The sequence below is a fragment of the Topomyia yanbarensis genome, chromosome 1 (genome assembly GCF_030247195.1).
Source record: "Topomyia yanbarensis strain Yona2022 chromosome 1, ASM3024719v1, whole genome shotgun sequence".
Taxonomy (NCBI): domain Eukaryota; kingdom Metazoa; phylum Arthropoda; class Insecta; order Diptera; family Culicidae; genus Topomyia; species Topomyia yanbarensis.
In genome coordinates this window covers 129,934,169-129,956,453 of record NC_080670.1, presented here as the reverse complement: position 1 = coordinate 129,956,453, position 22,285 = coordinate 129,934,169, and the positions used below count along the sequence as shown (strand labels likewise).

The following is a 22,285-nucleotide window of genomic DNA, read 5'->3' as shown; positions in this document are numbered from 1 at the left end:
AAATATATTTGACACGGCTCAATGCGTTAGCACAACTAAGCCGTGGAGCGCACCTTGGGGGTCATTTGGTCCGTCTTCTCTCGCGTTTTCGTTTACGTCCATGTCATCATCGGTACTGCATTCATCTTGCTCATCGTCGGATGTTCTTATTTGTTGTTTGTGCTTACGGGTCGCTATTGTAAATCCTTCTTCATCGGTATTAGATTCCTTATTGGTGGTGTTGGTTGTTGGTTTGGAAACATTTGCTGTAATCGTTGTTACTTCGATGTTGGTAATGGCAGTTGGTTTAGTGGTACTGGGGCCGATCGTTGTTGAGCTGGTGTTTGTGAATGCCCAGTCTGCAGTCGTTGGTTTACCAACTGGTTGTGGTTTAACATACGATGATTGTATACCGTCTTTGGTCGTATCAGGTGGAATTTCTTTCTTCTCTGCGCAAGGTTTCCCGTGGTGTAGCGGATGATCACAATATTGACAGGTAGGAATCTGTCCTGGGTGCGTGACTAGTATCCGTTGAGAATATTCAACACCATGAGGTGATTTGCATGTGAAAGTCAAGTAAGAGGGAATAGGTTTTGTCGGACGCATTCTCACCACACGAACGCCTTTGCGGAGTCTTGGGAAGAAGTTCCTCCAAGTATCTTCCTTAACACTATTCACCTCTCCGTATTTTGACAGGATTTGTTTGATAGCGAAGGAACTAGTACGTGGTGCCAGGTCATGTATCTTTATTTCAATACTGTCAACATCTATATACGTTGGGATACTGTATAAAATGTCATTACATTCGATGACGTGTTTCATGTTGTTCTGGGAAGCGAATGATTCTGCTTGACTAATGTTTTTTTAACATATTCAGTACCGCATGACGTAAATGGTGGAATTGCACCGCATAAAGTACCGCAAGCTACGTTGAACTTCAAGTTCACCTTCAACATTTGATCCCCTTAATGAATTGATGGTATTACCGGATATTTCGTGTAGTCAACAGCAACACAGTTTGCCCACATCGTGATATACTTTTGCCTTGCATTGTCACTCATTGTTTGCTCACGTTTCACACACTAGGCAGAAGGAATCAATTTTTGCCTTTGCAAATAGACCAAGCGTCGTGCGGGTAAATTTGATTACTTGCCCTGCTATTGCAGCGGAGCGATTTCTAGCTTCTGAACTGAGCGAGATGAGAAACCGAAGTGATCTCCAACTTCTCCAAGCTCGGAGGCAACTTATACGTAGATCGATAATCGTCGTATTGCACCCGGCGACCGTTTCTCGGTTCCCCATCCCTTGGTATGGTCGCATTACACGCCTTTGTTAGTAGTGCCGTGAACTCGTTCGCATTTAGGTTGAAGAGGATACTCTCAAATTCAAGTTCTGCGACGGACACGTTCCTGTGAAAAATCGCTGTTTTCCATCTTCACTCGTTTATATATCTCCTACATATTCATATTCATGTGTAGTTCATAGTCCTGTTATCAATGCTGTACCAGATCGCTTGGTGGTCGCTGTGGATATATCCTCGCACACTTTTCAGTCCATCTTTCCGGTTACTCCAAGGCTACAAAAATTGACATCGATAATGGATTTCCGGTTCACCCTGCGGTAAGTGCCGATGATACCATTATTTGTAAGATCTATATTTAGCTTTGCTAGAGCATTCTTGATCGCTGATGGCCAGACAAAGTTCTTTTGATTCCAGCGTCTATCTCGAAAATTTCGCATGTTTCTGGTTCATGGAATATTTCAGAATTAATGTCTCTTCGGCTTCTTGAAAAACGACTTATTCGATTTTCACAAGCTTAGCCTTAAATGGAACGTTTGGTAGCAGATTTTGATCTGATCAAGTTAATAAGAATCGCACATATGGCTGCGGAAATACGGTATGAACACTACGATCCCATATGAAATCTTTAATTGTCAAAAACTTTTCGCTAAAGCTCATATATATTGAATATTGAACCACATATAAATAGCCAGGAGTCTGATTTGAATTCAGATTGTTTCCTTATCGAAATTATTTTCGAATGCAACGATCGATTATATCTCTATCGACTGTTGCGTTTAAAATGGAATCGATTCAGAAGTCGGTCTGTATTAGCCTTTCCATGAGATTTTCGTTTGATAATACACAGATGGGTCCTTCCTTCCGCGACTAGCAAACGTTTCATTTGATATTGGACTGGATCGATGATCTCATTTAAACTTCACATTTACCCGAGAATGGTCAAAATAAAAATTATCATGGGATGGTAATTTCTAAAACTACCATAATAGTTTTCAGTTACGAAAAGCAAAACTCTATGGAAGCTATTGTTGTTCTTAAAACGTGACAATTTTTTGAATTTTGGTTATTTAAAAAAAAATTATTTGCCCCCTGATTTTTTTCAGCGATTTTGAAGGGGGGGGTGACATAATTTTTAAAAAATATTTGCAATGGCCTTATATAAAGAAAAAAATTAAACAAAATTTAAAATTAAATGAATTTTTGAAATATGTTAAAACTTTTTATTGTTATTTTCTTTACGATGCAATTATATTTTAAACTTTGCAATTAAATTTTAAACGTGTGATGTTTTTTTTCGTTTGGTATATGTGATTAATTTATTAAAAGGGCGTATTTTCACCACCAAATATTTTTGTTGAAAAAAAAACCAAAATATTTCGATAATTTTTTCTCAAGAACATTTTGCTTCGAAATAATATTTAGTATTAATATTGTATAAGTAAATTATGTTTATGACTGGCAAATACTAAGAAATTTAGAAGAATACTTGAAGTTAATAATGCTTTCTTACTAATAACTTCCTAATAGTGCAATTACAGTTTCTTCAATTTTGAGGCTTTCGTTAACAAAAAAATAATTGATTTTCTTTAATTGTATTTTTATTTTCCTGTTTTTTTTAACAATGTATTTGTATTTTTAACATTTTTGTAGTAGTTTTGAACAGTTTTTTTTAAATTTCACAAAAAAATATTAACACAGAAGAATTAATTCCCTAGCACTCGCTTCCATATAGTTTTGCTGCACAAGTGGCGATTTTCGAACAATATATTTTGAAAGTAGTGCATTCAAGATATCACCCGCCCTTTTTAAATATTACTCTTGGATAGAAATTGTTTGTTCAATATTGCAAAATACTTAGTCTCTCTTATAGACAGACGTGGGTAAGAAAACCAACCGGTACGTACTTACACTGGTATTGTTCCCAAAATCTCAACACGTGTAAACGAGTGGTGCACATCGTATTCGGTTTGGATTTCGTTCACACGGTAAACGAAAGAGAGACCTCCACCGAGTCTCAGTTTATAAACCAAACCGAGCCACTCAGCACCGTTTACATGTGTGTACGAATTTCAACTTGTGTTGATGTATTCTCAGCAGCGGTTTCGGTCTGGCTTTAGAAAACCGAGCCTGGTTTTTTCTGTACACGGTGCTTCGGTTGAAAGAAGAAGCAGTAAATTCGTCTGCAGTGCTGCCAAATAGACAATTGAATTAGATCAATTCAATTAGTTGTTGAGAGTCATTGGGGTAATATCAAAATGGCCAGTTCTGAGCCGTTGTTAAAAGTTCAACAATTGATGTTTGTTTCAATGCTGAACCATGAAATGTAGATATGTTTGATTTGGCAAAGTTGTCTAGAGCATACAAATTTATGTTAATGTCAAAATGTTTAAATTGAAATTAAAGAAAACAATGAAATCAGCGATGTCAATAAAATAACAAAAAAAATAAAATCAATTAAATTAATATCACATGAAACTTCACATTAACACTCAATGTCAGTGCTGCATTCGGTAACCGTAAACAGAAAACCATCCTACACGGTCGCAAGCACTCATATTCGACTCTCTTTCCATGTAAGTTCTCACACTGAGATAGCAACATATACTGTCAGTCATACTACGTGAGTACCTTTGCGGACCTTTTGTTCTGTCTTTTTGCTCTTTTGCTCACTTCGTTTCGTTTCAGCTTGACTGAAACCTCTCGATGACAGTCAGTTTCGAAAATTATTGTCATTAAGTCTGGCAAGGGAAGTTTTAAATTCTGCACGATACAAGCCTTGAATTCAATATTACAGTTCAAATACATTACCTATTTAAAAGTGGTTTGGTTGCTAACCAAAGATTGTTCGAGAAAAATTGTATTTCAATTTCCTTCGCCGTTTGGATAAGAGCTGTAATAGAATTACGCGCATTCATAAATTCATTTGATGTATGACTATGGAACTAGCTAAAGCAATGTAATATTTAATAATATAATATTCGTGTTGCATTCTATGGGCTTCCCTAATAATATGAAACTGACTTTTATTCGCAATCGCAGTAGGCAGAGTTGAAATGCAAGGAAAACAAAACAAATAGATTTTAGTTTTTTCGTCATATTGATGTGTTTGGTTAGTTAAAAATGTGCTCTATCTCTTGATAAATATGTTTACAGATAACCAGGTCAAAAAGCATATACGTATCTTTCAAGTTTAAATTTCAGTGTATTACTGTTTTCGTTCGAATATAAGGCAAGCGCAGAAAGGTCAATAAAACTACGCTTGTTGAATTTACGAGATAGACAAAACAGCGCGAGGTAAACAAAACGGAAAGAGGAGAATTTGCATTGTGTGCTCACTTGACTCTGCTGTCTGCGCTGCGTGCCGTCATTTTTTTTCTCACTCTCCCTCATCACTGTTGCTGGCACTCACTAAGCTAAGTTTTGGTTGCTCAAGTTCTCTCAACTAAAAACGACGATCATTTTGATTTGTGACCGAAGTTTTACGTACATTTTGATGAAAAGGTGATAGTCATGATTTCGTGCAACTCTGCTCAATGTATTCAAAGTGGCCTGTGTTGATATCGCCAATAGTCGTATCAATGAGATCTAATCCACGTCTGGTTGTGCTGGTTAGGCGATTCTCGAATAATCTCGAGCACACACTCGCAATTTGTATACATATATCCTTATTATTACTGCTACGGCGCATCGTATTGATACATCTATCCTTGCACAGAGGCAATTGCGTGTATGTGTGTGTTATTCACATATGGTAAGCAACTCAGACGCAAGTGGGGGGAAACTCACGATTAGGTTCTTATTTACTGAGTGCTGGGCTGGCATTACGTACGGTGATTATCACCTAGTGACTGTCACTTCTCATTTTTCGGAATTATGAGAGGTGACAATCACCCCTGTCTGTCACTTTTTTGAGGGGCTAACATCACCAACTCGATGTTGGTATTCCGTATGGTGACAATCACTCAGAAGTGATCACCTTTTACCAAAATAACAGTGACAATAAGAAAGCTATCACTTTTGTTTTTCTCGTGCAATTTGAAATATTTTTGTAACAAAAACGATAGCAGTTAAGGAAAAAAGGGTAAAGTTTTGAATTTTATATTTTGCACGTGGGCTTGCTTGAAGAACAAAAGCCATTTACATTAGGAAACAACAAAGTTGAAGTTGTCTTCAAAAATGGGTGAAGCAAAACGGTAAGTTCATTTAACAAATACGATTATAAAAAAATGTATCAAATATTCTGTTTTAGTTGTGATAATTATCACAAACATATCATTCAATCTCTATTTCTGTACTCCCTTAAATTCTATTCTTAGTGGCAATGCAACACAGATGCAGTTATCTTTGCTGGACGAATTCAAGCACAAAGAACTTGCAAGAGGATCTTTCATGAAAACCGAAAATGGTAAAGATAAGTGCAGCAAACTGTGGATGGACATGATAACGAAGCTCAACGCCGTTGGCCCACCTGTTAAAACGGTCGCTGAATGGAAGCGGGTATGTTGTATTTGATTTCATGTGTGCCTTTTTTGGCTATATGGTTATTTCAACATAACTTTTCTACAACTGACGTCCTCTGCAAATTATTTTTACAGTATATATATTGTTTTGCATGAATTTCTGTGAAACGCTCAATCACTATTATTTCAGTACAAACATTTTGAGGCATACATTTATCAGAATATTTCTTTTTAGGTCTGGCCGACCCGGAAATACAAAACGAAGACAAAATTGTCTTCGAATAAAAAATCTCCTAAGAAAACAGGAGGAGGACCGTATTCGGTGGAAGAGTTAACATTCGCCGATGAATCGATAATCGAAGCCTGTGGGCTGGAAGCAACCGTTACTGGTATTCCGGGTGTTGCTTCCTACGGTTTCAATAGCGAGATGGAGGAGGAAGATGATCGCGGCGACGAGGATATTCGAACCGACGATTACTTAATGGAATCTGTGTTTGACCATCAGACGGCAGATCCGAGCTTGACCACCACACCACGAGCCCCCAAACGACAGAAAAAGAGTGTGCAACTGTTAGAAAAACAAGTCGAAATAAGCCAACAATTTCTGGATACAGGCAGTGATGCCTTACAAAACATAAAAAGTTCTCAAGCGGACGTGTCTATGCATTTGCGATCACTAAAACATGATTTTCGAAAACTAGTAGACCTAAAACAAAAAGAGTTCAAGGATAAAAATAATTATAGAAAAGAGAAATTAAAATTGCTAGAAGAAAGGCGTATTGAAAAAAGAGCAATTGAAGCTCCAAAAATTGAACATCGAAGTATTACAAACTACAAATGAAATGAAAACATTAAAACTAAGTAGAGAAGATGAATGAACACGTACGTGCTTGTGTATGTATGTTTGAGATGAGTGTGTGTGCGTGTGTGTTTCTGTGAGATGAATGTGTGTGTGGGATGAGTATGTGTGGAATAAGCGTGTGTGTTGGTGAAAAACAAGACAATTTTCTAACTATAGGTAATAAGTTTGGGGGCGTTTGAACAACAAACGTAACTTGCATTATAAAACAACAAACATTAATGAAATCTATGATTTTTTCGACTTCAGCAAACTCTTCAATCATATTGTATCCCAAGGTTATTAAAATGCATCGGTTGTAGATGATAAGAGCATGTTCAGCAAGATGCTAGAACGTGAAATGCTTAGAAAAGAATGAATTTGAAAATTAAGAGAAAACAATAGTGATTGGTGTAAGTTTGAATGAAGAGAAAACCAAACTGATTAGTAGATCGAATAGACAAACGATTTAATAAAATGAGAAGTGAGTGTGTATGCGGGTTAAATGTGTGTTTGTTGTGTGTATGTGTGTATGAATATGTCAAAAAGGTGTTCTCAATAAATTTAAATTTTCGGAATACTATTATTAGTTATGGAGTATTTATTCGCCTCTTTATTTTGCCTGATATTAAACAAATTTAAAATGCATCTCAAATCCTATTTCGATTCGTGGTACTACCTGTACCGGTGAAAAAAACCACCAAACAGGGAATCCCAAATACATAGTGTCATGCGACCTGTGCTACGGTTAAAATTGTTGAGGGGGTTTAAAATATTCTCAATGGCGGACAGAGCCTGGGAAGAGCCGGGTGAACTTCCCAGTATGCTGCATTACGCAGCGGCACGTTCGCTCTACGCACCGAGACTTTTTTGCCGATGATCCACATTATTTTGCCGGATTTTTAAAGGCTGGGGTTTGCTGAGACTTTCGGCTGATGATAGTTCGGTGTAGTTTAGCTAGGTTTCGATTATCAAATTTCGATGTGTACAGACGAACGTACCCAGTGGCCGTGTGGTATTCGGCCAAGAATTGAGTCACTGGGTTCCTGCTCCCATGTCGTAGGAGGCGACTGAAAGCAAGAGTCTCTAAGTCAAGGTGTAGTTCCGTGCCGAGGACTTAATTGCTGGAGGACCTAAAATATGCCAGTCGCGCACGGAGCATTTTGGGTTTTGCCCTTACTGTGTTATGTGATTCTCTGACACAATGGGCCATTATTTTCTTCGCAAATCGTGGGAATTAAATAATCGTGTCCCAATGTGTCTGATATGGCTCGCTACATGCGTTAACATATTAACTCCTATGAATTTGTCCTAAGTTGTTGTGCAATATATGTTGGAAATGAATTGTACAGTTTTCTGATGAACAATGGTTAGAATAGCACAAATCAATCTCCAGCATAAACGTACAGCAACTATGAATCTATTTCGACTTATTCAGGAAGGTAGAGCTCCCACATCAATGGTTCAAGAGCCGTACTACCATAAACGAAAGTTCTATATTGGAAAGTTACTTAACAATGCCTTCATTGCTTACAACAAGACAGGCATTACCCACGTGAAATGCTTCGTGCTTGCATTCTTGCAAATAAGACTATCGATGCGTGTATCATATCGGAGCTCAAAGAGGAAAGAATTTTGCATGAGCTGGGAAATTGGAACGTTCCAAATGAAACTGGACCGTCTCTATCGGATCATAATATATATTTTTCGATCATCTTGATGCCACCCTCAATGTGGTAACATACCGTAATCCTAAATCTACAAACTGGTGCCTCTTTTTGGAAAACTTGGCTCTGAAATTTCAATTACAATAATTACTCAACTAGACGACTTGGATGACGTCGTGGATACATCAAACTCATTCATAGTAGCATCCTACGAAGAAGCACGTCCACTTCGTACTGTTAAATCGACAGCCCTTGGTGGAGAGTTGAGCTTGAAAGAATGAAGAAGGATATTGAAGAGTTTGGAACCGGCGTCAGGGTGATGACTTCAGGGCTTTTAGGTTAGCTCGTAGTACACATAAGAGATGTCTTAGGTCTGCAGAGCGGGCTGGCTGGAAAAACCTATGCACTAATATCTATAGTCTGAACGAGGCTAGCAGGCTAAATAAAATTCTTTCAAAATCGAAAGATTTTCAGATGAACTCCTAGAGATGGTGTTTATGTGACGGACGAAAAAGATGTTCTTAATTGTCTCTTCGACGCACACTCTCCAGGTTGTATTGATCCAGAGCTGAACAATGTTCATAGATCTCATTCTGGTGGTACGGACTCGTGGGCACTAGCACGCACATTGGTTACCACTGAATCGGTCAAGTGGTCAGTTGACAGCTTTGCTCCAAATTGCCTGGAAAAGATGAAATACTTCCCGTGCTACTGCAAAAGGGATTTGATATTCTCAAACATGTCTTGAAAAAGATTTTGCTTTCCAGTCTTGCTACTGGGTATATCCCGAAAGCATGGCGAGAAATAACTGTTAGATTTATTCCCAAAGGGGGGCGCTCAAGCTATGAAGAAGCCAAGAGTTTTAGGCCTATCAGCTTAAGTTCTTTTCTTCTGAAAGCTTTGGAACGGATAACCGATCATCACATCAGGAACGTTAGTTTAGTTGAATATCCACTGCACAAAATGCAACATGCATATCAGTGTGGGAAATCCACGATCACTCTGCTTCACGATGTTGTTTACAACATTGAGAAAGCCTTCTCGCTCAAGCAATCTAGCTTGGGTGTATTCCTAGATATTGAGGGTGCTTTTGACAATTTGTCCTTCCAGTCTATTCTGGAAGTGACGCGCGGTCATGGGGTTTCTGCATGTATTTCGGGTTGGATAAACGCAATGCTTAGTAACCGCATTCTTTGCTCATCACTGAGACAGGCTAAAATACGGAAGTTGAGTATTTGCGGTGTCCTCAGGGTGGCGTTCTGTCACCTTTGTTATGGAACCTGCCCACACTACTTTTACAGTAAACGGCAAGTTACGGCGGATAGCCTAGAACAAAGTTTTAATAGCCTATTGATCGCCAGCATCTAGTGTAACCCGCCTTTTCGTTTACTCGGTGGTTGCCTTGTTGAATAACTGTTGTAACGGCATTTAATTAGCAAGGGACTGGAAGGTGAAGTATATTTTTCAATATTAAGAGCCATAGTACTCAAGGGAGAGCAAGAAGTTGAAGGAAGAAAGTTTAGAAATGCGTGGAATAGAGTCATGAGCAAGCTTAGAGTTTCTCGGCAACTTAACCTTTTGTCTGCTACCGCAGGGGTCAGGATATTTTGGCATTAGAAATGCGAATCACCTGAGTCTGCGGCATGTCCTGGACAGCGTAAAGTAACTTTGTACTTCATGCTGTCGAAACCGACAAAAAGTTAAGTCACCGAAAACTTCTACAATAAACTCAATGAGCTTGACGAATACCAAATAATTATTACTGGACTTTGCATCGAAACACTCTTTGACTTAATGCAACAAGCATTTTGAGCTGTCGAATAGTGATGTCAACAAGTTAAATTATCAGTTAACCCAAACAAAACTTCATGGTTCTTTTCAGGAAGAAGCGATTAACAGCGGGTTCGTCCATGCAGTTCTGAGTTACTGTGTACAGATCAAGTCAAATACGTTGGAGTTATGTTGGATTCCAAACTGAATTGGTCTACTCACATTGAATTCATAGTCAAGAAAGCGTGCATGGCCTTCGGGCAGTGCAGACGAACTTTTGGAAAGACCTGGGGTCTCAAACCAAAATACATCTATTGGATCTACACGACAATTGTACGTTCATTACTGTCATACGGATGCCTAGTGTGGTGGCAGAGGGAAGAGGTGATAACGGTCCAGTTAAACTAAAGCATCTGCAAAGAATGGCGCTCATGGCGTTGAATGGTGCTTTCACTACAACTCCGACTGTTGCCCCTGAGGCCCTTCTAAATAACAAAACATTACACATACACCTCAAACAAGAAGCACTATCATGTGATTACAGACTGCAGGTTACTGGGCTTTGGAACAGTAACCATGTTGATCTGAAGATTTCCTCTCGAGAGAAGCCGATGTCTGGCTATATGGAAAGACAGCAACAAACGCAAGTGGTCTGTTACACTGGCGGTTCTCTGATGGAGGGACGTGCTGGTGTCTACTGTCGTGAAATGAGATTGGAACAATCTCACTCACTAGGTAGATACTGTACTGTATTCCAAGCAGAAATCTTCGCGATTATGTACGGGGTACAATCGGCCCTTCAACAGAGCTTGTCCGGCAAAGTTATAAACTTCTGCTCCGATAGTCAGGCTGCAATCAAGGCCCTTAGCTCAGACAAATCACGGTCCAAATTAGTGATCGCGTCCGCGTGCCGAACCTAAATCGAAGAATCTATCTACCTTGTTTGGGTGCCCGGACATTCCGGTATTACTGGAATTGAATGGACTGACGATTTGGCCATGGCAGATGCAGCGATTAACTTCGTTGGTCCTGAGCCCGCCCTACCAATTTCGACAAGTTGGATAAGAGAAAAAATACGGTCATGGGCTTCGTCCGAGCACCGCAATTATTGGAGAAATCTACAAAAGTGTCGCCAAACAAAGGCGTTTCTAGAACCGTGCCCGGTGATTTCGAAAAATCTCTTACATTTTTCGAAACTCCACTGCAGCATGCTGACCAGGGATTTTACCGACCACTGCAAACTCAATTATCACATGGCAACTATCAGCGCGCTAAGTCATTTTCATGTGATCTTTGTGAATCCTACTACGGAACCTCATATCATCTGATATGCAACTGCCCATTAACTTACCTGCTGTTTGGTTTTGGTGTTGTTATTTTTCCCACACGTCCAATTCTACTTCGTTTTTTCTCCTTCTCCTTTCCTTTCGCTCGGGAAATGATGAGAAGACACGGCAAGGCACAAATGCTCCACTACATACGGGGAACGTGCCATTTGAGCCAATATATTATGATTCCTAATACCCCGATATTCAAAATCGGTTGAGTTTTGCCCCTAAAACACCAGTAAGGCAATATTCTTTATGTAACAATCTCATTTTTAGTTATTTAAAATTGGTAAGTGAGTAATGAGAATAGAAAATGTTTAATATCACCGCCGTTTGTGAACGGATTTATACGAGCTTGTTAGAAAGGTATTTTTTAAGCTTTCTAATAATCACCCTCGTTCTTGTTTACGACGAATGCGAGATTCGTTCGAAAGCGATTCAAACGAATAATAATCCCTATTGATTTTGCTGTCGAAACCGGAAATACAAACCACTTTGGAACGAATCTCGTATTCGTTGTAAACAAGATATTAAGGGTGTATGCATATAACGTGACTAGATTGCTTTGCTTCAAAGATCTATGCCTAAACATGTCGTATTTTGACAAAATCAACCATATCTCAGAACGTAAACAACATATCCAAAAATAAAAAAAGCTACAAATGGTCACATTGAGCCTCCGCCACACCCCCCGGGATAGTGAAGCTGCCCGAAGCCGCAACAATCTTCCATCAGCACCTTATTAGCACTAGCAACGGGACCCTATGGCATCCCACGCGGGTCCAATTCGCACATAATCAACCATGGCAACAAAATAAGATCGAATTAAGACAGTTGAAATTTAACACGAATTTTTAAGGGCGAATGACCCATCGAGGTTAAAGCCCCATAAAACAACACAATGCAGACACACACTCACACACATACAGACACACACATACATTGTCCCAATTTGTCGAACTGAGTCGATTGGTGTATGAGACTCGGCTCTGTGGGCCTCGGAAAAAAGTTTTCAAAGTTTGAGCGAACCCTATGTATTTAAGGGAATTTTCTGAACGAGATGGTTCTGACTTTTAAAACATGGTTTCGAGAAAAACACAATTAAAATGTTTAAACCAAAATTTATTTATTTTTCAAACTTCAGGAAGAGGGTTTTTAAAAATTTAGCAATGTTAATATTCCAATATATGTAAACAGAAAGAAATCGATATTTTTGGAAAAAGAAAACTTTTATACCCCCTTAACGAATCGAAACCCGTTGCTTTGTATGCTGTGTAGCATCTAATTCTACAATATTTCATATTTGTTCTGAATATCGAATTTCAAAGAAAACGACAAAAATATTCACACGAACCAAAAGTTTCTTCTGCCGCTATCGTAGTTTTTCCAACAGATCATGTTCTCTGCTCTGGTGCCATACAAAACTATCGTGTGCACAGCCACCATACTTAGCATTTATTGCTAGGATTTCGTATTTCTCGTTGCATATCTAAATGATTAAAACGTGTATTAAAAATACAATGTATAAATCAAGAAACAATGGCAAATATTTATTTTCGAACTGCTTACAACCATTGCACTAATGTTGTGTTTTCCATTCTTATTATAGAACATGTATTAATCTTGTGGAGGACGCAGACACGTGATGAGTGTTCCGTCTATACATCAAATCACTGTAATGATAAGATAGAATATATTGGCGCTGGCTTACTTTGTTATTCCTAGATTACAAGACTTACCACCAGGAATGTTGCAGTTTGGCATAAAATATTCCTGTGTTCTACCACTAAATTTGAATTGTATCCAGCGACGGCAAAGTGATTCTTCCATTTTTTTTTTTAAACACAGTGCATTGGGCCACAGGAGATATGAAATTGGTCCCCACTTGCCACTGGTACGCGCCTCCACCTAAGAGCTGAAGTGTAATAGCAAGTTGGAGAATATGTGGAATGAACGTGCACTTGTATCCAGTTGTAAACTTAAGTTCACGTAGTAAATACACGAAAACATCTTTGCTCACGCGATAGCGCTGTAGAAAGCTAAAATAGCAAACGTTGCGATAGTGTCGGAGAATTTAAAGAATATGCAACACTACTTACTGTTCCTCCGGTAGGTCGAGCAGGTTAGACCGATCCCTCAAATGTCTCCTATACCAACGAATTTTTCTAAATTCAGTTTCGTCTTGCGTATCATCGAAAAATATATTTGCCATGAAAAACGTTTCTTCATATAACCGAATAACTTTGTGTACTACCCACAGATTCCTGTAGAATTTTACCTATGTCGGTTCTCTGATTTTGAATGTTACCTACAATCTCCAGAATCCAGCAAGCTTGTTCCATTCTTCAGGCTAAATCAATTTATCCGCATGTGCTGTCGCGGCAGATTACAGCGTCTTCAAAATACCGGTTGTATTTAGAAGTTAACAATCACAATTTTTCAGACTTGACGACTAATTAGACCGGAATAGTAAAGTTTCGTATTATATCAACTGCTACTGATGGCATTTTAACCCGACTATCCACTTCATCAATGGCATTGGTTGGTACAGTATCGTACGGCTATACGATATATGCAATTGCGATTTCGGACGTAGTAGGGGCTGTACTGGTACGGTATGAGTGCCACCGTTGTTGTGAGGAGACCGTTGTGTTCGATATTTTTAACGGTACTGTTCGTTACCACAGTAGTTGGTCTCGTTTGTATAAGCCACCGCTTGTACCTTAAAATGATTAATAGAAAGCGTAGGAACGAATAATTTCGTTACATAAAAGGGTACCTACCATCCGTGCCTGGAAAGATTCGGTTTCCCATATTTCGGAGTTTAACTTCGGTTCCCGTGGCCAATTCGTACACTGCTGCTTATATTTTGTTTATCATGGAACCAAACAAATCGAATGACGTTTTAATTAATAACAAAAGTGAGAAATATTAAGTGAGCGAAGTTAGCCTAGTCACTTTTAATGGTGACACTGAAAGTGATCACCATACATAATTACAATTTTTTTGGTGATCACCTAGCAGTCACCGGCTGGTGACAGTCACTTATCACCATACATAATTCCACCCCTGGTGATACGTATTTCTGTTATTTTTGCTGTTACTGTACATCGTTTTGAAACATCTAGGTTTGGTCGCGAACATTCGTTTAGAGAAAACTACCACTAAATTATTCAGTTACAAAAAAACTTAATTCATTGAGAACAGCAACTAACTAACGAATAGCAAAAACACTTTCATTTTATAGACCGCCATTAAAAACTTAGTTTCTTTAAGGAATAAATATTTCCAGCGATACCAGTCGATGTGTGTATGTGAATCTACTGCAGAACAATTAAATTTTTAAAAATGTTGCGCAATAATTTGAATAAAAAAATTTGTTCACATTGTGTCCAATCACAAAGTTGTCTGTATCATTACAACAAAACATGTAAAACGACCTCCAATCATTAATGTGGATATTGGTCCACAATGTAACCATGCTAGTTGTTAAATCAGCATGAATAGGCCACCATTTTGAATTTCTAATTTACGACGCAATTCAAGTTTCGTTTCCTTGGAAATATATGCCTATTTAAATATGCATGCTTTTAAATGCTAAATCGTCATGAAAATAACACCATATTGGGATGCAATTGACGACTTCATCCGGTCGTTTCCCCAAGTAAAAAGTAACACTATCATGTCGTGACGTTTGGAAGCCATTTTGTGTCTTATAAGTATTGGCAGTCGATCCGCTCGCTTCAAATTTATAATACAGAATGAATCCGAAACTCGATTCGAAGCTTAGGGACCGTTCATAAACCACGTAGACCGAAATTTGAGAATTTTTAACACCCCCTCCCCCCTAATAGACCTTAGTAGACTTTTACCAAACCCCCCCCCCCCCCCCTCCACCAAAAGTCTACGTAGACTTTTAATTTTTTTTATTCGCGGGAAATGTGTAATTAGCAAGAAGCACATTATAATGTTCAATTAAAAATTAGCATTCAGATTTATTTCAAGCTTTTTAAATATTAAAGAAAGGTGTTTCACATTGGTTTTTGTCTATAATTGATCAAATCAATTAGTACTAATTCAAGGTGCTTTCCAACGTTTATGTACTTCTTTCGTTCAACGTTTGGAATAGTTCTTTTCAAGGTTAGTCACTCAAATATATGTAAAAAGATATATTGCTATAACCAGCTTAAATTTTGGCCGAAGTGTGCGAACAATGCAGAATTGCTAAACACTTTTTGAGCCTTACTGGTGCATTCAAAATTGTTAAATTATAAGAAACATTTACGAAATAATACTGTCGATGTGTACTATCATCTAGACTAAAATAATAAACCAAACATGTACACAAATTTCACTTTTCGTGAACAAATTTCAATATATAGACCTAAAATTTAACGGGTGTTTAAAGATTTTGAAATCAGTGCAAATGATTGCAAGAGAAACTGATTAACTCGAGTAAACACTTTGTTGTAGAAGTTTAACTACACTACTGCTTTAACCACCGAAATCAATAAATAAAAAATAAAATTAATCCACTTATTGTTAAAAATCGGGTGTTTTGTTGTTACAATGCTTAACTTTGACCATTTTTTACGTTTTTAAGATTCATGCATTTAATGGTCCATGCATGTCTGCTAACTAGTGATGTCTCAGATGATTTCACAGTCAAAATCTTCCGACGAGAGGAATTTTGGGCGATCGTCTTTCTGTATTATTCCTAGATCAAAACTATATCGAAATATACGCAAGAAACAACACTGTGTGAGGTTGTCCAAAAAAAATCGTGGGTGGTTGAGTGGTCGCTTAACGAGTAATTACCTCAATAGTGTACTAGATTTGAAGTGTCTGCATAAATACTGAATACACCGATATTTTGAATACAACTCTCTTTAAATCCCATTTATAATTAGTAATACGAGAATAACAAAAAATAAAAGTCTACGTAGACTTTTTCAAAGACTCCTCCTCCCCCCTCGTAGACAAACGTAGACTTTTGCCAGACCCCCCCCGTCCCCCTTATGAGTCTACGTGGTTTATGAACGGCCCCTTAGGGAAGTAACGAGCACATATATAAATTCTCTTCTCTCTTACAATCGTGCTATGCCATCATCCCTCTCTCTCTCAATCGTGCCCGTCTGCGGGAACTTCGGCAACCTTCGTTTCTCATTCATTTTCGACGCCGCTAGCAAATGCGTTCGTCTCTTAGCGGGGCATCGTTCGTGTACAAGATTGCTCTCCTGCTTATTCTCGTCCTTCTTGTTTTTCAACTTCCGGAAACAATGCGTTCGTCGTGTGCTTAATGAAAGTTGTGTTTCGTTTACACTGAATAAAAACTAACTATTGAATGAATTTCGCTCTGTTCGCCGCGAGAATATATCAGATAATCACCTAATTGTTATATAGTTTGCTTCGCATTAGATTTTTCACGTCATATACCCCACTCTGTTACATAGTTTGATTTGTATTATGTTTTTCACGTCATATACCCCACAATATTCCCCTTCTCTACTCTTGTTATATACATATATTGATTTATGTATTGACCTGCTAAAGCAGTTTTAATTCATTTATACTTTGATGTTATAATCTAATTGATACAAACTTCAAATATCAAAGTTAAGTCGTGCTTACAAGAATAAATATGTCCATCTATTCAATTATAGAGAGAAGTGCGGCTCCACGCTTTCTTTCCACCTTTCCATCTATTCGTTCGAAATGATCAACCGCCACTTCCAGATAACAAATGTAGCCACCTTTGTAATTCTGGACTTGAACGGCATAAGTCGACGAAGTCGACTTGAGAAGAAAATACCGTTCAATTGACATTAGACAGCTCTATTCCCGTTAAAAAAAGAAATGGCGCCGAATTGTTTCATGAGAAAACAAAAATATTTGCACTGCAACATCGGTCGAGGTTATGTATTTTGTGAGGAAAACAATCAAATCCTTTGGTTTAACTATGCATCTGTGGTTGTTAATAAGCTGTCAGAAATCTTAATACATACCGTTAGAATGACATTTGTCAAAAGAAATACAGTGTTGGATGTGTGAAGTTCGTGCTTTTCGCGGTTCGCCAAATTCCGGTTATTGCCTTTTTTTGTTATTTTGGAGCACGAAATTTTGTTCTAGTTTTCGTTATCGCTATAATCCCGCAATCTCAGCAAAATCTTTCCGATAAAACTCCCTAAACGACAATCGGAGTGTCGAACCTTTCTACGATAGGATTAGGGTTCGTCGCGGTTGCGGTAATTACCGCAACCGCGCGGTATTTACCGCACCCGCACCGCAAAAACTGCGGTGCGGTGAGACACTTTTTCCCGCGGATGCGGTGCGGGAAATGAGCATTTACCGCGCGGTATTACCGCAACCGCGCTTCAAAAAATAATTGATAAAGTATGCAGTCTGCATTAAAAAGTGAATTAAAACTATGACTTTTACCATTTGAGAAGGACGCAACTAGATTTATTTTCTGAACGAATGCTTAGCAATGTCATTATTAAGAACATCTCTCTCTCTCTCTCTCTCTCTCTCTCTCTCTCTCTCTCTCTCTCTCTCTCTCTCTCAGAACGTTCGATTTTTATTTATTACCCTACAATAGAGAAACATGATAAACATTTAATTGCTCTAATTTTCATAGACTTGAGAATGATTTGAAAAGAAATCCGAATATAATCTGTATTCGACCTATCGCTACTTGTTTTGCCTTTCTCATATAGAAAGGTTATGCAATCACTCTGAAAAACGTCAACCTAATCCCGGCCCGGAGGGCCGAGTGTCATATCCCATTCGACTCAGTTCGTCTAGATCGGAAAAAGTCTGTATGTGTGTGTGTATGTATGTATGTGTGTGTGTATGTGTGTGTGTATGTATGTGCGTATGTGTCAAATAATGTCACTCATTTTTCTCAGAGATGGCTGGACCGATTTGCCCAAACTTAGTCTCAAATGAAAGGTGCAACCTTCCCATCGGCTGCTATTGAATTTTGGATCGATCGGAATTCTGGTTCCGGAATTACGGGTTTCAGAGTGCGGCCACACAGAAATTTCTCATATAAACTATAGGAAAAATTAAAAATAGAATTTTTATTTTTGATGTTAAATGTGTTCAAGGTGCATGAAACGTCGAGATTTGATGCAAACTCGAAAAAAAATTTGACGACGATTCACTTTTTTGGATTTTGGCACATTTTTGCCTTTCTCATATAGAAAGGTTATGCAATCACTCTGAAAAACGTCAACCTAATCCCGGCCCGGAGGGCCGAGTGTCATATCCCATTCGACTCAGTTCGTCGAGATCGGAAAAAGTCTGTATGTGTGTGTGTATGTATGTATGTGTGTGTGTATGTGTGTGTGTATGTATGTGCGTGTGTCAAATAATGTCACTCATTTTTCTCAGAGATGGCTGGACCGATTTGCCCAAACTTAGTCTCAAATGAAAGGTGCAACCTTCCCATCGGCTGCTATTGAATTTTGGATCGATCGGAATTCTGGTTCCGGAATTACGGGTTTCAGAGTGCGGCCACACAGAAATTTCTCATATAAACTATAGGAAAAATTAAAAATAGAATTTTTATTTTTGATGTTAAATGTGTTCAAGGTGCATGAAACGTCGAGATTTGATGCAAACTCGAAAAAAAATTTGACGACGATTCACTTTTTTGGATTTTGGCACATTTTTGCCTTTCTCATGTAGAAAGGTTATGCAATCACTCTGAAAAACGTCAACCTAATCCCGGCTCGGAGGGCCGAGTGTCATATCCCATTCGACTCAGTTCGTCGAGATCGGAAAAAGTCTGTATGTGTGTGTATGTATGTATGTGTGTGTGTGTGTATGTGTGTGTGTGTGTGTGTATGTATGTGCGTATGTGTCAAATAATGTCACTCATTTTTCTCAGAGATGGCTGCACCGATTTGCCCAAACTTAGTCTCAAATGAAAGGTGCAACCTTCCCATCGGCTGCTATTGAATTTTGGATCGATCGGAATTCTGGTTCCGGAATTACGGGTTTCAGAGTGCGGCCACACAGAAATTTCTCATATAAACTATAGGAAAAATTAAAAATAGAATTTTTATTTTTGATGTTAAATGTGTTCAAGGTGCATGAAACGTCGAGATTTGATGCAAACTCGAAAAAAAATTTGACGACGATTCACTTTTTTGGATTTTGGCACATTTTTGCCTTTCTCATATAGAAAGGTTATGCAATCACTCTGAAAAACGTCAACCTAATCCCGGCCCGGAGGGCCGAGTGTCATCTCCCATTCGACTCAGTTCGTCGAGATCGGAAAAAGTCTGTATGTGTGTGTGTGTATGTATGTATGTGTGTGTGTATGTGTGTGTATGTGTGTGTGTATGTATGTGCGTATGTGTCAAATAATGTCACTCATTTTTCTCAGAGATGGCTGGACCGATTTGCCCAAACTTAGTCTCAAATGAAAGGTGCAACCTTCCCATCGGCTGATATTGAATTTTGGATCGATCGGAATTCTGGTTCCGGAATTACAGGTTTCAGAGTGCGGCCACACAGAAATTTCTCATATAAACTATAGGAAAAATTAAAAATAGAATTTTTATTTTTGATGTTAAATGTGTTCAAGGTGCATGAAACGTCGAGATTTGATGCAAACTCGAAAAAAAATTTGACGACGATTCACTTTTTTGGATTTTGGCACATTTTTGCCTTTCTCATATAGAAAGGTTATGCAATCACTCTGAAAAACGTCAACCTAATCCCGGCCAAAAATTTTTTTCGACTCTCATAAGGTTTCTGGATTTTAACAGGGGCGTAGTTGATTGTTTACGGAGAGGGGTTACACCCCCCCCCCCCTCTACTGTTCACTTCCCTCCTTTAAAAATCTCCTTAAATCACCCCTCAGACCACCACCCCATCCAGCCCTCATACCCCTCCCTTTCAACCCCATCATCTTTAAACCACCACTATATTACAAAGCATACCAATTTAAGCTGGGGAGTCGTTCGTTCATGGGACTTTCGCCCTTCTTACATACCCACCCCCGCATGACAAAATGAGTTAGCAAGCAGATAACATTGATCTAATGCTGATTAGGCTAATGGAGTATTATATTTTTTTATTTCAAGTGTTTCACCGTCAACACGTAGCTCATCAAGTTCGTGGCTGGCATGCCATTGTGTATAAGTGCAAAGTGTACTAAGAATGTAATGGACATTTCCACAATTATGTTGAACATAAAAAGCCTCCGTGCCATAGTTTAGAGAAATGAGAAAGGCACAATTGCACCGCTAGGTGGATTAAAACAGGATTTACATTTTGGTCATTCAAATATGATAAAACATACTGTTACTAAGAAATAAAATCTATAAGCTGTGTCCAATATAATTTGGCACCATTATTTTTACAACATATTTTGAAAACTATTTGTTTTATACTTCAAAGAAAAAAATTACAAACGAACCTTTTCAAATACATAAAACGCAAAATCCAATCATTGAAAAACAATTGAATTTTTCTGTCGAATCCAATTACAAAATGCATCATTTCTCCTGATTCCTCTTGGTAATCGTGGAATTATGAATCCTTTTGAATGGCATTTTTTCGACAGTGAATTTTGATTAATTTGGAGAACTTAGAAATGAACTAATGATACTACGACTTAAAAACAATCCAAAGAATGTAATTATCATCATCAAACCAAACGAATTTGGAGGAATTTTTTTTCGCGTGCGTCCATCGCTCGTCCAACTGGGAATATTTTCTACCAAATTAACGAATACATTTTTTCAGTTAGGAGTATTTTGTAATTTTTTGAAAGTAAAACTTTCATAGTGTAGGGCATTGCGATTTTTGTTGTGTTTCTCAAAGTCTGCCTCAAGGTCTGCTGACAAATGTCAAAGTTATCCCAGATGCCAAATTTTGCATGGTTTGGACAGTTTTTGCCTTAATTGAAAATTTATCTCGAAACTTTATCGTGGGGGTTAGGTATTTTTACATAGAATCTGTATACAAAGTTTGAAAGAAATCGGTTAAGTAGTTTTTGAATGGAAGGTAACACCGCAAATCATATTTTTCCAGATACATTCTACAAAAAGCTTCGTCATCGAGTCGTTTGTCGATATTTTTGCATGGAAAAATTACAGCATGTTATTGAAATGATACACTATAATGCACAAAAGTTTTGATCAGTTCGCTTCACGCAAAGTTTCAAAAAAATCGAGAAAAAGTGTTTTTTCACGCCAAAACCCTTACCACTCTTAATAAAACTTGCAAAGTTGAATATTTTCATAAATGTTACATTCTGAGGAGTCCGTCAAAGGTAATTTTCGTGTAAATAAGAATAACATTTTACTATATATGGATACACAAAACAAATGATTAATTTTTCAACACAATATTTATAATGCATAATTTTTACCGCATTACCGCGCGGTGCGGTGCGGTAAATGCAATGCGGTTGCGGTAAGCGGTGCAGTTTTATTATTTCTTTGCGGTTGCGGTGCGGACTATCCATTTACCGCCCACATCCGCACCGCGACGAACCCTAGATAGGATATATAATGGGCGGAAGATCACTGAGCGAAGAACCCCAGTACAATTTTTAAATGGCCTATGGATTTAAGAATAACTTCTCAGCAGTATAGTTCACCTCATGTTGATTCTGTGGTTTATGAATTCATTTTATTTATTTTTGTTTTAGATTGATATTATTTACTGGAAAATTCTATATATGAAATCGTTGTTGAACCTGGCAGGTTTCTTTACGGTTCGTCTTGTACAACGTTCTTCTTGGGTTTCTCTGCTGTTTGTCATATTGTTATCTGATCCAGCATTAGAACTCAACTCTGTTGCCGTAAGATCTGATGAAGAATGTGAAATCTTCTTCAAGTCGTTGCAGCTTCTAGCATACTGTACTCCGCTATCGCTAGAAATTACCATCTTTGCACCTTCTTGTGCAACAACTGTAT

General features: G+C 38.2%; 1 protein-coding gene across 1 annotated transcript; it reads left to right on the top strand.

Moving 5' to 3' along the window:
- The first annotated feature begins 5,646 nt into the window (after nt 1–5,646).
- Nucleotides 5,647–7,149, top strand: LOC131687628 (uncharacterized). The gene is made up of 2 exons (XM_058971734.1): nt 5,647–5,779; nt 5,978–7,149. The coding sequence occupies exons 1-2, from the start codon at nt 5,672–5,674 to the stop codon at nt 6,581–6,583; spliced, it is 714 nt and encodes a 237-aa protein (XP_058827717.1). The 5' UTR covers nt 5,647–5,671; the 3' UTR covers nt 6,584–7,149.
- Nucleotides 7,150–22,285: the final 15,136 nt, after the last annotated feature.